Raw genomic sequence first — 15,250 nt, forward strand, 5'->3', positions numbered from 1 at the left:
CGCAGCTTCTCCAATATAAGGCTTTGCTGCTTCTCTCTGTATTATATCATAGATTAATTATCTTCATCAATATTTAAAGTTAAGCATGAATCTTCTTTCTTCACGTTGGAAAAGATTTAACCCCCAAAATATGTCTAAAAGAAAATAATTCACCTTTAACTGTAGAAATTTATTTATTCTTACATTGTATAAACCAATCAAATAATTGAGACGATAAGATTATGAAATCGACAACGGATCTATTGTTTACGTGACAGATCTACGTCATCTTAAATTACTAGTTACATTTGACAAATGTTGCACAAATAGAAAATGACACATTTTTCAAATGTATTTGCCATTTACTATAAACGTGTGTGTGTGTGTGTCAGAATCACAATCGGTTTTTATTGCCAATTAAGTGAGTTTTTTATGGTGTTATTAAGGTGCACGTAGCATTCAACATATATACACAGAATTAGAAAACGAATATAGAAGTAACAACCTAAAATAGAATAAAATAAGATTAAATGAAACAAAATTCACACTATTTACAATAAACTAACAATAAATATCGGGGTCACAGATGGTTAAAGGTGAGTTTGGTGGATTACGTGTAACGTCCATGGGGAAGGACGGTGTGCGCGTGCGCGCGTGCGCGGGTGCGTTGCCCCACTTCGTCCAGCAGAGTGGAGCCTCCCACACGAAGCGACTTTCACGTCCGCGGTGCAAAGTTTCGAGACGTTCCGCTCAGTGGCGGTGGGTGTCGTAAACCTCTAAACTCACAGCAACTCCTCGTAAAGCACGCACGTCTCCTCTCCCCGTCGAGGTCCAGGTGGCAACGCGGACGGGGCAAGATGTCCGTCGCAGGATTCAAGAAGCAGTTCTACAAAGCAAGCCAGGTACAGGCGCTACTCTCTCCGCGTTAGCCCGGTAGCGCGACACGCGAGCTAACGCCGTCGTTAGCTCAACTGCTCCGGCTTCGGGTGAGCGGACGAAACGACGAGACGTTCTGTTGTTCGACAAACACCGCGGGGTACTTGGACTCGTCGAGAAGTGCGCGACCCGCGACGATGTCGTTAGAGTCTCCAGTCGCTGTCAAGTGTGCGGTGACTCCCACGTCACGTCAGCGTTCACCCACAACACGCGCGAGCTAATGCTAATCCGGGGAGTTAGCAGGCTAGCGCCAGGGACGTGACAGTTAAAGTTGTCTCTTCACTGCAGACTGCGAGTCAGAGCACATGTATTCGAGAACTTGTCTCAGTTTAGTTCGTCCTAGTTAGGTGGTTAGTTGGTTGGTTGTCGCTAGTTTGCAGCCAACGGCAAGATCGACGCTAACGTGTTGACGTTTCTGCTGCTTCAGAAGTCGAGACACTCCAACGGAGAGCGTGTGTGAGATCATAGGAGTTTGTTTTGGTTATGTTTTGTTGATATGCAAGCGTTGATACCCCACAGTCCGAGCGTGGTGCTTGTTATGTGTAGGATCACACAACGTTTTCAAAACACTTGACTGCAGATCCAATCTGGCAGCACACGCACGCGCACACGCACACGCACTGTTGCGATATTTTTTTGAAATGCTTCCAACTATATAACATAGTGACTCACAAGTCCAAGTTATTTATCACTCAACTCTCATCTCAATGATATGTGATGTCAATCGGAGGCTTCTACCTATCACATCAACTACACAATACTTTTTCTCCTTGTTAATCTTGATTTAAGCTGGTCCAGTCCTGAACCGTGAACTTCAGCCCAGTGCGTGTGTACATCTTCCTGGGTGATGGGATCCTTCCTATGTGAATACTCTGCCCAAACCAGCTTCGCGTTCCTAAGTAAACCAGAAGACACAGATGTGGTCATTATGTTGTAGAATGTAAAACATACCGTATGTAAAAAACAAAAAACTTCATAAGGGCAATGGTGCTGGGCAGATCTCACTGTGAATGAATCAACTACTGGGTCATACAGTAGCACTGTAAACATATTTGACCTATACTGAACATCCTGCTCCCCCTGTTGCACAGCCCTGGTCAACCTGTGCTGCAGCCTCCCATTCAGGCTATGAAATGAGAGAAGACTGGTTGGAGGGAGCATAATGAGTTGTGTAAGTTAGTTGCTCAACCAGGTTCACATGATACCGGTATAAAAGTATACTTGAGATTTAATCAAATTTTAATCTAAGTTAATGGGGATGCTGTTAAGCTTCTCTAATCCACTTGGTGTTTATCAATTTGCACATTTGCCATAGTCTAAATCACATTGTGACTTTTATAGACACATTTTTTGGCTGAATAAGTGAAATCACTGGCTCCTATTTCACAACAACCAATTTAACCCGTTAAGTAGTTCAACAAATTTCCTCATAGTTTGCATACCCTAGTGTGACTGAGATGAGCAGGTTTGGCAGATGTTTTGGACAAGAATAAAATGGCAATTATGAAATCAGAGTGGGTGCTGAAAGTGCGTTTGTGTTTGGATTTCACACATCTACATGCAACTTAACACCTGGTTCCAAAAGAACAAAAACTATGCCAGGCCTGTATATTATATGAACAAGAGAGATGAATTGATCCATCTGCTCATAGAGTTTTATGTGCAACGCTGAGTTGACAGCTGCACCAAATGAGAAGGGACACACACACAAGATGTGTGTATGGCCTGCCAGACAACTGGACGACTGCAAAGGATTTAAAGTTTGTTTGTCTGATGACAAATGGAGAATGTATGTGCCATGTGTTACTGAGTATATGGACTAGTGGGTGAGAGCAAGATGAAGTTAGCATGTGTGTTTAATAAAAGTATCCATCGATGTGGCTGCAGTGTAGGAAATTGCTGACCTGATGGAAAAAAAGGAAAACCCTTCAGTATAATTCTTTATGAATCGAGACTCTCAGTACAGAGGAAAGTCTAGTTTGCAGAAATCCTTCCCTGATGCAGAGCTGAGTGGGCTCCTCCACCGGTGGAAAACATCAACATGTCTTTGACTTTGAGAATTGTGTTAGTCATTCCAGGAAAAAAGAAAATGGTGAAGGATGTTAATCATAAATTCAAGTTTGGAAAAAGACAAAACATCTGTCTCAAATGACAACAAGATCCTCCCCTGCCTAAGTGTTCATGAGCCTATCAGCTCCAAAAGTTCAGTTCTGTATTTGACCTCACTCAGTAGGCAGGTACCTGGCTAAAGGGGAAGACGGTTAACAGAATGATATCGGCACAAATTAAGAAAGTGTCGACGGTTAAGTCTGTCATGCTGGAGCACACATGTTTGTAATCATATAAATAATCCTCCACGAAGACGAGTGAACATGCTGAGTTAAGTCTGCCTCATTGTTTGTTTGCTCTGTCCTCACAGTTGATGAGTGAAAAGGTTGGAGGTGCAGAGGGAACCAAACTGGATGAAGACTTCAAGGACCTCGAGAGGGTACTTCATACCTTTTTAAGACTTGAGCCTGAACACTTTAGCTGTTGGCCAATAATTGACCTTTCGCAGACATATATATATATATATATACAGGGTTTGTGTTTGCTGATATGAAAATGTTTATGTTACAGAATGAACAATGCCGTGTGCAGTTGTGGTAGAATTTAACATTACAATTGATTCAAGTTCTATATATATGACTATTTGCTTTTTTTAAAATGTATAGTTATTTATTATTTAAGGTTGTGGTCATAAATGTTTGATAGTTCCTTCCTAATCTTAGGAATTGATGCCATTTTTAGAAGGTTATATACCCGTCCGCCTGTAGACTTAACCCATAGTTCATAGCACTTTGAGATTGCTTTTAGCAATGAAAAGTGCTCTATAAATGACATTTTTTATTATTATTATTATTATTATTATTATTATTATTATTATTATTATGTGTTGAGTAACAATGTCCTCATATGTTTTGCTGTGAAATTATGGCCATGGAGTTTCTTACAAATATAAAGTGTCAAAAGGCATATCACTTGGTATAAACACTCAGGTACCAATGTCTCTCCTCAACTTGTGTCTCCAGAGAGCAGATATCACCAGCAAAGCAGTGGTGGAAGTCATCAATAAAACATCGGAGTACCTCCAGCCCAACCCTGCAACGAGAGCTAAGCTTTCCATGCTCAACACAGTGTCCAAAATCCGCGGACAGGTGAATAGTCCGGGCTACCCACAGCCCGAGGGCCTCCTGGGGGAGTGCATGACCAAGTATGGACAGGATATGGGCGAGGACACCAATTTTGGTAAGCGCGATGGTGTCGGTGAGGAAAGGAGATGCACTTTGTGAACAAATATAGTATGTCTGTAACATATGTTTTGAAGGCATTAAACGTCTGGTAAGTTGGAGACTATTATGATAGTGAGTTATATTTTCCTATAAGATGGAAAGTGTATGTATAGGCATTAGTCATTTTTCATGTTTTCACCTTCTTTACAGAGCTAATGATTATTATTATCAAGCCTCATAATGTCCCACACTCTGCTAATGCTGGTGTTTTGCGTGTGTGTGTGTGTGCTGCAGGTGGGGCTCTTGTAGACATAGGGGAGACTATGAAGAGGATGGCTGAGGTCAAAGACTCTCTGGATATTGATGTGAAGCAGAACTTTATTGACCCACTGCAGGCGGTCGCTGAGAAGGATATCAAGGACATTCAGGTAGAATCAAAGGGGCAGTATGCCTTTGCACGTACAGGCCTGACATTGACTAATGAGCTACACAGTCTGTGTGCCTGCTGCAGTAATATGAAAAAGTTTCAACAGTCCAGATGCACAACAACTGAGCTGCGTGTGCGTCTTTGGATCACACGAGCAGCATGGCGATCTTAGAGAATTAATCATAAAGAAGTGAAAATCTGCTAAAACCTCATCCTCCCTTTCCCAACTCTTTCACCCCCTCAGCACCACCTGAAAAAGCTGGAGGGCCGTCGCCTGGACTATGATTACAAAAAGAAACGTCAGGGTAAAATCCAAGATGAGGAGATCAGGCAGGCCCTGGAGAAGTTCCATGAGTCCAAAGAAATGGCTGAGGGCTCCATGCATAACCTGCTGGAAACAGATGTGAGTAGCCTCTAGACTAAACGTGATTCCCTTTGCTTAGAGATGTCACACTAACATCTGTTTGATTCAGGGGTTTTTATGCTCTGTCATAAAAACGTGTCAGTTTACCTTTATTAGATCAACTACTGTTGATAAACGACTGTAATAATGGTGAACTAACTCTTTATTCAGTAGTGGAGTGATATAACATGAGCATATAAAATGCATCCGCAGTAGTGTTGGTGAAACTGTCCTTGTTTTTCTACAATGTTAGAAAAACACTGACAGAAGTGTGAATATTTAACCATATATACCAGTATTTACAATAACTGCTATATAAAAAGTCATTTTAATAATATAAATGAAAATGTGCTGTGTAAATAATCAATACCTATTTATCTATTTCAAATTTTATATAGATATAACAATATCGTAACAGACTTTTAATTACCTCTCAGTACTCTTTTCCACAATTGTCCTGGAAACATCATTAAAAAAAACAATTTCAACCGTTCCAACATTTCCCAAAATCAAAATGTTGTTAACACATTTAGTACATTATAAGGTTGAGGAGATATATTTTTTATTTTGCTTCATTCAAAGAAATAGGTTTTAAAGACATAAGATTTAAGTGTCAAATACTCTAATAATAAAGAATAAATAAATGTTTTGCTAAAAATAAATTGCATAACAAAGCTTTTGAGAAATGTGCAATTTAAAAAGTGCTTGATTGAAAAAGAGAAATACAAAATGTAGCTTGAGTTTCCCTTTTTCTTTTCTTTCTTTACTCTTTTTCACATTTGAATCATCTCAAACATTTTCATAATCAACAGTGTCACACATCTTAACAACTGAAGAGCGTTAACACTGTTTCTCTCCTTCCCTCATATATCTCGTCTATATAATGAAAATTAATGAATCCCACCCTCCCCTCGCCTTCCTCACTTATTTTTTGGACTGTTGTTTGTCGTCGCGTCTCTCCCCCATGTGTGTATCTCAATCACTTGCCTGAGTCACACTGATATGTGTGACCACAATCAATTTGAATGGCATGTCGCTTGCTGCTTCTGGCCTCTCAGTTAGCATGAGAACAGTGTGCGTCACTTCACATGCCTTGTTTTCTACAGTGACTCGCTGTCGTGCGAGCCAGTTAGACCTGTTTTGTGTCATGTCTTGATGAGGTGTTTCAGAGCTTTTTGAGTAATGTTATTCTGACGAATAATAGTGACATTTGAATACAAATGGAAGCAATGAAAGACGTGACTAGAAATGGAATGCAAACGGTTAACAGGTAAAGAATTCACTTGAAAGACCAGAGCTGTTTCCGTGTTTGGTCTCATTCCAAATTAGTTTTTGTGTGTTTGCATGTAGGTGGAGCAGGTGAGCCAGCTGTCGTCCTTCGTGGAGTCTATGCTGCAGTACCACAGACGGGCCGCAAACATCCTGGAAGAGCTTTCTGACAAACTGAGAGAAAGGTCAGCGCCGTGTCTGTTTGTGAAAATGCCATGCCTTTTGTATGTTGATGCCGAGTCCCCTGGCACGTGATGAGCGATGATTCAGCCATACCATCTTTTCCTTTTTTCTGATCACGAGTAATAAATGTCAAGCAGCAGCAGCAGCAGCAGCTGATAAACAATCTTTTGTTTTTGAGGGCACAGAAGATTTTGTTATAATCTGTTTCTCCTTTAATAAAGAATGAAAAAATGTACTTGTAATTGTATTAATTGCCACAAGAAACTGCATTGATATTTTCCTTGTGAGCTCAGAGAGTTGGTGTTTTGTCATATTTTGTATGCAGGGTGACTGATGCTCAGAACCGTCCACGGCGTGAATACTTACCCAAACCAAGACCAGAATACGATTACGGAGAGGTAGAGCAGTCCAACGGAGGATACTCGCCTGCTGCAACAAGCCCCCCAGCGTACTCCACCGGTAAATTTAACTTAGTATATTTGGTGAGAGCTCTGTGAGTTTTTCTTGAACATCTGTGTACGCTTGCAAGGCCTACACCCAAGAACGCATACGTGCAGGTCGCTCATTCTTTTTAAGACTGATGTGTCTTTCCTTTGTGACATTGACCAGCTCCAGCACAATATCAAGGTCCTTCCTTCCAAAGAAGCTCCGTCAGGAGCAGGCCACGTGAGTGGATAGATGAAGATGTCACTTGAACAGAACCACAAAGTGTCGCTACTTGCACTCACTCTGTCGCACAACCGTGTGGCAGAGGGGTGTGTGCATGCCCGAGTTCAGTGTTTCACTAACATTGTTGATTGGTGTTTTGTTTGGGTCCGTTGTGTCTCACCTGTCAGGACCTTTCAGTGTGAACATTTCTGTCTTACCCCAGGCTGCAGAGACATACAAGCTTTGGCAAACCATTCTCTTATTTTTTGATCAGTGACTGTGGTGTTTTGATGATAAGTGTCAGCCAAATGAGAAAATGTCATGGTTTTGCTGAATTGTATATATCTGATAGCCTGTTCCCCGACTGAAACTTCTGAACCTTAAGAACAACCACTGCAGGTCACTCACCTCTCCAGTCCAACACGGAAACTAAATTTGGAAACTGTTAGGCCTTAAACTTAATCATGGAAATGTTGGTTGGAATGAAATAGATTTGCAGTGTAACACTACAGTATCAGTCCATTTGATTTTGATCTTGAGCTTCAGAAGGATTCTGCCTCACCACACTGACTAACTCACAAATCAGTTTTATGGTCTATTCCAGAGTCCTAGTGGGAAACTTGGAAAATTTGGGAAACTGGCACATTTTTTTATCTTTTTCGCAGAATGACTATCTGTTCTCACTCACCTCCTTCACGTCTCTCTACTTTGTGTTTCTTCCTGCAGCTGAGCCGTGCTGTAAGGCCCTGTATGACTTTGAGCCGGAGAACGAGGGAGAGCTGGGCTTCCACGAGGGTGACATCATCACCTTGGTCAGTCAAATCGATGAGAACTGGTTCGAGGGATCCCTTCGTGGAAAATCGGGATACTTCCCAAACAACTATGTTGAAGTGGTGGTGCCGATATCGCACTGAGGGAGAGGGAGACGGCAGAGGATGGAACAGGGGGAATGATAGAGGGTTTGTCGACTCTCATTAACCAAAAAAATTGCTTTTGTTTATTGTAATTAAAGGGTAAACATCTCAAAACAGGGACCTAATTTTTATATCTACGAGTTATATTGGAGCAAGGCCTTTTCTCCCACTCTAATAAGATTGAATGGATTTTTTTCTAAAAACAGAAAGGATGGAGGGATGTCCAACCAGAGAAATGATCGCCTGATGTCTGAGTGCATTTGCCATATCCTGAGTCTTTATATCTGATCTCTATGCACCTGTGCACTTTGTACACTACACCCCAATCATTAGGACTGACGAAGAAAGATCAAGATAGAATGACATCTGTTATAACATGTCCAGCAGTATCCACAAACACTAAGAAGTGTGACTTCTTTATTCTTATATTCCTATTTTACATTCCCAATATGAATGGTTCTATGTGTTGATTCATATTGGTACTACACACACACATGCATGTATTTTTCCAAGCACCGTTTTCTACACTCCCACATCTCACCTCCGTGCCTCTAGGCGGTCGTACTGTTGTCATCACAGACTCAACATGGAGGACACACAGCCTTCTGTTAATGTGTAAAACTATCCTCCGCTGCCATCTGGTGGTACACATGATGATTTTAACTATTGGTTTGAGTGGCCCTGTCACATGGGTATTTATATGAGAGAGAGAGAGAGAGACTGCCTGCTGTTTGTCACTGAAATTGCAGTTTAACAGACATCAGCCGAGTTTATTTTTAGACAAAAAAGTTGTTTGAAAGTTTATTTTTAGAGGACTGTAGGGTTCCATAAATTACTTATTTTTAATTTCATTTATCACTTGTTTCTAAATTGTCAGTAAGTTGATTTACCTACAGCTTAACCCCTTGTTTGTCAGCGCAATCCACCCGCTTGACTCTTAAAACCAAAGAAAGGTTGCACAAAATCCAAAACTGTCTGCAGCTGCTGCTTGTCAATAAAAAGACCGGGATGTCATACAGCCGTATGACATCCGTGTGTGCAAAACGCTTGGATATTAATAATATTTAATTATATGCAAATACATTTGGGTTTTTTTACCTTCTATTTACCTAACAGACGCAGACATTTGATTCCATTATAATGCAGCGCACAATCACGCTACATGATTCTCCCACAGCCTCCGAACAATTTGCATTACACCAAAGGCGTAAGCATGCTCCCGTCAGTCCCTCTGTGCTCTCAGGCTCTCGTGATGCTGCTGGCAGTGTCAGTCACACTGTTGTCTGGGCTTTTACCCAAACTGTTTCGTCAATGAATTTTCAATCTTGTGATTTATTTTCTCCCTCGGCACCAGGGTACGCTTGGCTTTAGTGCTCCGACCTATAATTTCAGAGCATGGAAATTAATCTGATGTGTATTTGGATGTTTTTTGTACCTGCCTCAGTTTTCGAGATGAAACTGTGCACCAGACCTGACAGAAAACGCTACACCCCAACTATTGTGTTGGCAATATACTAATAACGAGTAAGGTCTTCACACAATGGCTTGTTTCAGTTTCATTTAAGCCCATTACCAGCTTCACTATGAACTGTGAGGGTTTGTGCTTTTCACTAAAATGCCAACTTTCTCCTGTTGTCAGGATCTCCTTGTTCGACCGCCCCCCACCCCACTCATCCCTCCCGTCTCTATTTAAACCGGGAGCGGAACAGACAGGCCTTTTCAGCAGGGAAGGGCACACAGCGGTGGATTATGCCCTCCCTCCCCCACCTACTAGTCTTACTCACCACCTGCCCCCTGTACCACCCCCCCCCCCCCCCCCCCCCCCACCCCAATTATCTGCCCAATCCCATGGTGCCTATGGAGCTAGTCTCCCGGTCCATCTCTGCAATAATCTCCTTGTTATCGTAGTATGTGCCTCCTGATATTATGCTATCATGTCTCCTATGTTATCGTGTTATGTATAAGGCCAAAGTGTTTGGCTGTGCTGAATAATAACTGGTTCAGGTGTGGATTCTCATGCCTCATTATACTGAATCAAAAGCCCGGTGTTTGTGAGGGGAGCGGAGGGTCAGGGGCTCAGGTTGAGCTATTATGCATCTTGTATAATGATGATGATTAATGTGGTGGAACAAAGGGCTAAGATCAATTTTTGTGTGCTGCAGCTGTCACAGCTGAAATAGTTGTCCTACTGCTGTGGCTGACATTTATTGCAGCACTACATTCTGTGATGGTTTGTTTTCGCATCCATACCCAGAAGTGTCCCGACTTTATAACACTATATAACGAATGAAGTATTATTGGCCTTAAAAAACATTATTTTATTATGCACAACTGTTTTCTGTGTAAGAAATATAACCGCTTTGTAACCTGCATGTGTCTTCTTACGTCTCCTGCGTCTTAGTTGATGCCCTTTCTTTTGTAATTGTTACTGTGGGGGGATTATCCTGGATTATCTATAGGATATATGGTTTACCTCTATATTAAATGTAATCTTATGTGTATTGTATATTTTTGTTATTATGTAAAGGGGAACCCATGCTGTTCATGTGCTTTTTCGAATAAATGTTTAATAATATGGCTCCCATGTGTCTCTCCAGAGAATGACATGCCACTAAATGCATTTCTTATGTTAGAATGAAATGATAAAATGTGAACACTGATGCAGTATGTGAGGTAGAGGATGATTTTAATTTTATTTCATTGTAACATGTAGCCTACACCTTCGTGTGTCAACCCTTCTATTCACCTTTGCACAGTTGCTCATTTTTGTCCAGTGAACATCTCTATATATTGGACATTTATCCCCCAACCGTCCAATTTTTTTTGTAATCTGCACAACCACCGGTCTGCATGAGCCCCCGGGCACAGCAGGCTTCCCCAGCCAGCTGTTGGATTAACGCACGGCACTATCTCGTCGAAGGAAGGCGTGTCGTCCCCCCCACCCCCGGATCACTCAGATCCCCTTTGTCCTCCGTGCCCAGCCAGCGACACTCATGGCGGCTGCACCCGTCAGACAGCGGCCCGGGCCGGGGGGACCCCGCGCGCAGCTCCCGCCCTGCTACTACGAAGGACACCTGGAGAAGAGGGGACCGAAGGAGAAGGTAGGCGCGCCCGGCGCCGATCAGGTGCCATGATGCTTTAGTGCATGCTGCTGGTCGCTGTGGTCCGTGTGGGTGTGTGTGTGTGTGGTCCGTGTGTGTGTGTGTGCGCCCCCGCCGATCCCTACATTCCCAGAGAGCTGTCAACTTCCTCATCGAATGGGCGAGGCGACACTCGACTCTAGTGCTGCTGGGGATTTTTCACAGAACGGATCACAGTTGGTGGCTTTGAAGTCTGCAAAGACTCGAGTCATGATCGGATCGCGACGTGAGGACCGAGCAAACCCGATTGCTGTCAAAACGTTGCCTGTCACTTGTATTAGATCACGTGGACGGTTTGTGTCCGTGTCCCTGGTCCTGGTAACTAGTGCACTGTGCCAACCATCACCCACAAGTCATGCTCCTCTTGTGACAATGGTCCCGGTCTCTGAATATATGCATGCACAGAGCTACACACAGTCACATTGATAATATAGCTAGACTGTTCCTTTGCATATTTTAAAATGTGTTGGTGGCAAACAAAGAATGGGGCACAGGGACACCCTCCCTCTCATCAGGGCTCATCTTGATTCAATGTGCACACTGTCATTTGAGCCCGGCTCAGGTGCAGGGCAGTTCAGTGATCCAGGGCCACAGATCGACCACAGCTGAGACTCGCTCTCTATCTTTCTCTTGGGACAGGAAATGTGAGTGATTTAAAAAATGGAAGGGGGGGAGTTGTATCCATTACACGGATGTGAAAAAAGGCACAGTTGTTGTCACAGCTTTCTCTTCCCCCCCCCCACACACATCTACTTATGTCCATATGTGACAGGCATCCAGGCGACTGTGGACTTGTCTGTGTGGGAATTCGTTGTATTTCTTCAATAGTGCCAAGGACACTCATGTAAGTGTGTATACATTGTATACATTCAAGTGCACATCAGTGTGGTGCGACCAACACATGTTTGTGTGTACGCGTTGCAGTACGTGGAGAAGCTAGACCTCAATGGATTTGTGTCCCTGAAGGACGACTGCAGCCGTGACAGAAACCTGGAGGCAGCCAGACTCATCCTGCGCATGAAGGATGGGGAAACCAAACTCACAGTAATGCCACTGCACACGCACACACACACACACACACACACACACACAAAATAAGTCTTGCAAGAGGTAAAAGTGCTTCTGTCTTTTCCAGGCACCAAACTTAGAATCAAGGGAGCTGTGGAAAGGTTTCCTCTACTCTGTCGTTGATGTAAATATCCATCCTTTTGCACACATGCATCCCTCTTACCACCTTGCGTGTGTCTTGTCGCTGTGTAGTAAGAAATTCTGCCTTCCGCCCAATCCCAGCTCAACGTGCCGTCCTGTCTCACGTTGCTGCCGGGCCAACTGCAGATGCTGAGGGAGGTGGTGGACAAGGAAAGGTCCAGACGGAGAATCCGCACCCCCACACGTGCCCCTCCCTCGCCGCTCTCGGTGCCTTTAGTAGGAGAGATCCCACCGTGAGTTCTCCTCTGTGTTGAAAGGACCGACTGTAGCTGTCTAAGCGTGTGCAACCAAACACACGTGTCATCATTTCTTCTCTGTGTGTGTGTGTGTGTGTGTGTGTGTGTGTGTGTGTGTGTGTGTTGCAGGTGTTTTCGACCAGTCTCTCGGACAGAGGCTGAAGTCCTTCTCGAGAGACACCCAGACTGCGGCAACATGCTGCTCCGTCCAGGCAGAGATGGATGCTCGCTAGCTGTGACTACTCGACAGGACCTCAATGGGTGAAACACCTGCTGCACATCTGGACACCACAGCTGTAAATACCACATGCAGACACCATCTACACTGCAAAGTTTCTATACCTTCTGTGTGTCTATTTTTTGCTCTACAGGTCGGTATTCAGACATTATCGAGTGACTCAGAGGGACCAAGGCGGTTATGTCATCGATGTAGAAAATCCCGTAAGTGTATAATACTTTGAGTATATATATAATTCGCATTTTACAATATATCAGAATGTGGATTTTTTAAAAAGTATATCCAAATTCTTATAATTTACTTTTTAGTTCACTGGTCACAATGTTTTATCAAAATTGTTGTTATTGAAATTTCATGATAACAACATGGTGTGTAATCTGGTATGTAACCTGGTCGAATCCGGATTTGCTTAATAGACTGAAATCTGGCAAATAAGATCGATGCTTCCCCACCGCTGTGTTGAATATTTAAAATGATAGAGCATACACACACACACACACACACACACACACACACACACCCACACACTGTATCACATTAACTAAGTGGGAAGAAAACATTTGATGCCGTAAATCTACTGTCTCTCTCTCTCTGTTATTTGCTGTCACATTAAAAAGATAATTTTAAGGAGTGACAATTTGTCAGAACCACATATATCTTCATGTATTCATGTTTTGAATTGAGAGGCTTCAGGGTGCGTGAGGGCATGCGCAACAATTCAGCACGCAGACGACCTCCAGCTGACAATGTTGTGTTATGTGTTGAAATTACTGTACAACAGTCGGTAGTGTCTGTTCTGTATGCGAATCAGCTTTTGGCCATTTAATACAGCAGGTTCCCTCTTACAGATCCCCTGTGCCACACTACATGAGGTCATTGACGCCCTGGTAGAGAAGACGTTAGGAACTCTACAACCTTTCCTCCTGGAGGAGCCGTATGAGGAGAACATCAGTGAGGCAGACTTTCTTTGTTTTTGTTTTTCTATATCTCACAATTAATCTATGTGTCCAACCATGTTATTTGTTTCTTTTCATGTCATCAGCATATGTTTCTGCCAATGATGAAAATGGAGAAAGGATCCTCCACACTGCCCCCACCAGCCCCCTTCCAAAGGCTCCAGCCCTGCCGCCAAAACAAGGTTCGTCTCTTTAACAGGAAGCACATACAGACAGTGACAGACACACCAGCCATCCTCATCCCTGCTCTCATTCCGGCGCAGATCGTTGGTCCAGCAGCAGCCCCCTGTCCAGGTCCCCCGCCCCGGACCGCCGTATCCTGACCTCACCAGTGCCGGCCTCGCCCACCAACCCGATGAGGCGACTCATCCTCTCCCCTTCACCTCTCACACAGAGTGAGTAGATCACGAGCAGAGCTCGCCTGCGGCAGTTGATCCGTGTTCCCTTTTTAGCTCAAAGTGTCCTCTTGTGTCCCTCCACAGCGCTCAACGAGGAGCTCAAGATGAAGCTGGAGAAGAGACGAGCCAGTCAGGAGTGACTCGACTCACGGCGGCGAACAACATCCTGTCACTGCGTACTCAATCTTCAGTGCCAAACCCCTTCTCACCGCAGCTATGTACTCATCCTGTGCCTTCTAGGTGGAAGACAAGGGGCTACAAATATCGCCACTTTGTTTCCGTGCTTTGTCCACATGCATAAAACTGTTTACAATCTGCCTCTGAGCAAAAAAAAAAACCCGACATATTATTCTCCTTTAGAAAAGAATCCATAAAAACTCTGAATCCACATACCGGCAGCTACAACCTATGGGAGCACGCGTTGACACGACACCACACGGACCACCAACAGAGCCGAATGTTTTCCCGTCTGAGCCCATGTCTGTTTGTGCTGACCTGCTGAAGTCACCGCTGCACCCGAGACACTTCACCTGCTCCGAAGGTGAAAATGAACCAGACGTGCTCAGGTTTCAGCTCAGTAGTCGTCCTCCTTCACCTCATCCAACATGTGACGTGAAAAAAAAATCCTAAATTATCTGAAGCCACAATCTCTGCCTGCCACTCCGAGTGCTATTTGTGATTGATAAGCGACTGTCGATGTGTCGTCGATTCCCAACTTTACTGTTGGTGCTTATGTTAAAGTGTTTCCTTATTCTCTGCTACCGTGTACGTGCTACTGTATGGCGCTACGACTCGACCGGTGCTTGGAGACTCCAGTGTTCCCCTTCAAGAAAATCCATGTACTGTATGTGAGGCTGCCCTCTGGTGGGATGGCTGTCGACTAAAGGGACAGCCCCCTTATTATCAGCACACAATCTCTTAGTATTAAAACACACCAAGTAACACACACTTGGCGTAGACCAACTTCCTTTTATCTTGCAGACTGAAACCGGCAAAGTCTTTTGGCTTTATCACAGTATTTCACCCTACCTCTTTACCGCCA

The 15,250-nt window shown here is 43.6% G+C and overlaps 2 protein-coding genes across 3 annotated transcripts in view; both read left to right on the top strand.

Annotated features, from left to right (window-relative positions):
* The first annotated feature begins 651 nt into the window (after positions 1-651).
* LOC118310438 (endophilin-A2) lies at positions 652-10,606 on the top strand. 2 transcript variants are annotated; one of them, XM_047331806.1, is made up of 9 exons: positions 652-881; positions 3,335-3,403; positions 3,987-4,203; positions 4,482-4,615; positions 4,859-5,017; positions 6,368-6,471; positions 6,795-6,928; positions 7,079-7,135; positions 7,844-10,606. In XM_047331806.1, exons 1-9 carry the CDS (start codon positions 837-839, stop codon positions 8,029-8,031), a joined length of 1,107 nt encoding a protein of 368 aa, XP_047187762.1. In that variant the 5' UTR covers positions 652-836; the 3' UTR covers positions 8,032-10,606. The 2 variants fall into 2 exon arrangements, with proteins under 2 accessions (XP_047187762.1, XP_047187763.1); XM_047331807.1 differs by lacking the exon at positions 7,079-7,135 and having other exon boundaries at positions 653-881.
* Positions 10,607-10,759: 153 nt separating this feature from the next.
* stap2a (signal transducing adaptor family member 2a) overlaps positions 10,760-15,250 on the top strand; it is a 4,684-nt gene continuing 193 nt past the window's right edge. The window contains exons 1-11 of the mRNA XM_047331808.1: positions 10,760-11,132; positions 11,944-12,015; positions 12,096-12,215; positions 12,307-12,363; positions 12,462-12,613; positions 12,746-12,877; positions 12,988-13,057; positions 13,703-13,805; positions 13,897-13,992; positions 14,074-14,205; positions 14,293-15,250. The exon at positions 14,293-15,250 is cut by the window's right edge and continues 193 nt beyond it. Coding sequence (XP_047187764.1) covers positions 11,025-11,132; positions 11,944-12,015; positions 12,096-12,215; positions 12,307-12,363; positions 12,462-12,613; positions 12,746-12,877; positions 12,988-13,057; positions 13,703-13,805; positions 13,897-13,992; positions 14,074-14,205; positions 14,293-14,348 — 1,098 coding nt within the window. The 5' untranslated portion in view covers positions 10,760-11,024 and the 3' untranslated portion in view covers positions 14,349-15,250. The remainder of the gene's footprint in view (positions 11,133-11,943; positions 12,016-12,095; positions 12,216-12,306; positions 12,364-12,461; positions 12,614-12,745; positions 12,878-12,987; positions 13,058-13,702; positions 13,806-13,896; positions 13,993-14,073; positions 14,206-14,292) is intronic.

The sequence above is a fragment of the Scophthalmus maximus genome, chromosome 5 (genome assembly GCF_022379125.1).
Source record: "Scophthalmus maximus strain ysfricsl-2021 chromosome 5, ASM2237912v1, whole genome shotgun sequence".
Classification (NCBI taxonomy): domain Eukaryota; kingdom Metazoa; phylum Chordata; class Actinopteri; order Pleuronectiformes; family Scophthalmidae; genus Scophthalmus; species Scophthalmus maximus.

Excerpts from the sequence above, each read along its gene's own strand:
- LOC118310438 (XM_047331806.1), top strand. The coding sequence starts at position 837 with ATGTCCGTCGCAGGATTCAAGAAGCAGTTCTACAAAGCAAGCCAG. Across the intron at positions 6,929-7,078 it reads CCCCCCAGCGTACTCCACCG|CTCCAGCACAATATCAAGGT; the intron begins GTAAATTTAACT and ends GACATTGACCAG. Across the intron at positions 7,136-7,843 it reads CTCCGTCAGGAGCAGGCCAC|CTGAGCCGTGCTGTAAGGCC; the intron begins GTGAGTGGATAG and ends TTCTTCCTGCAG.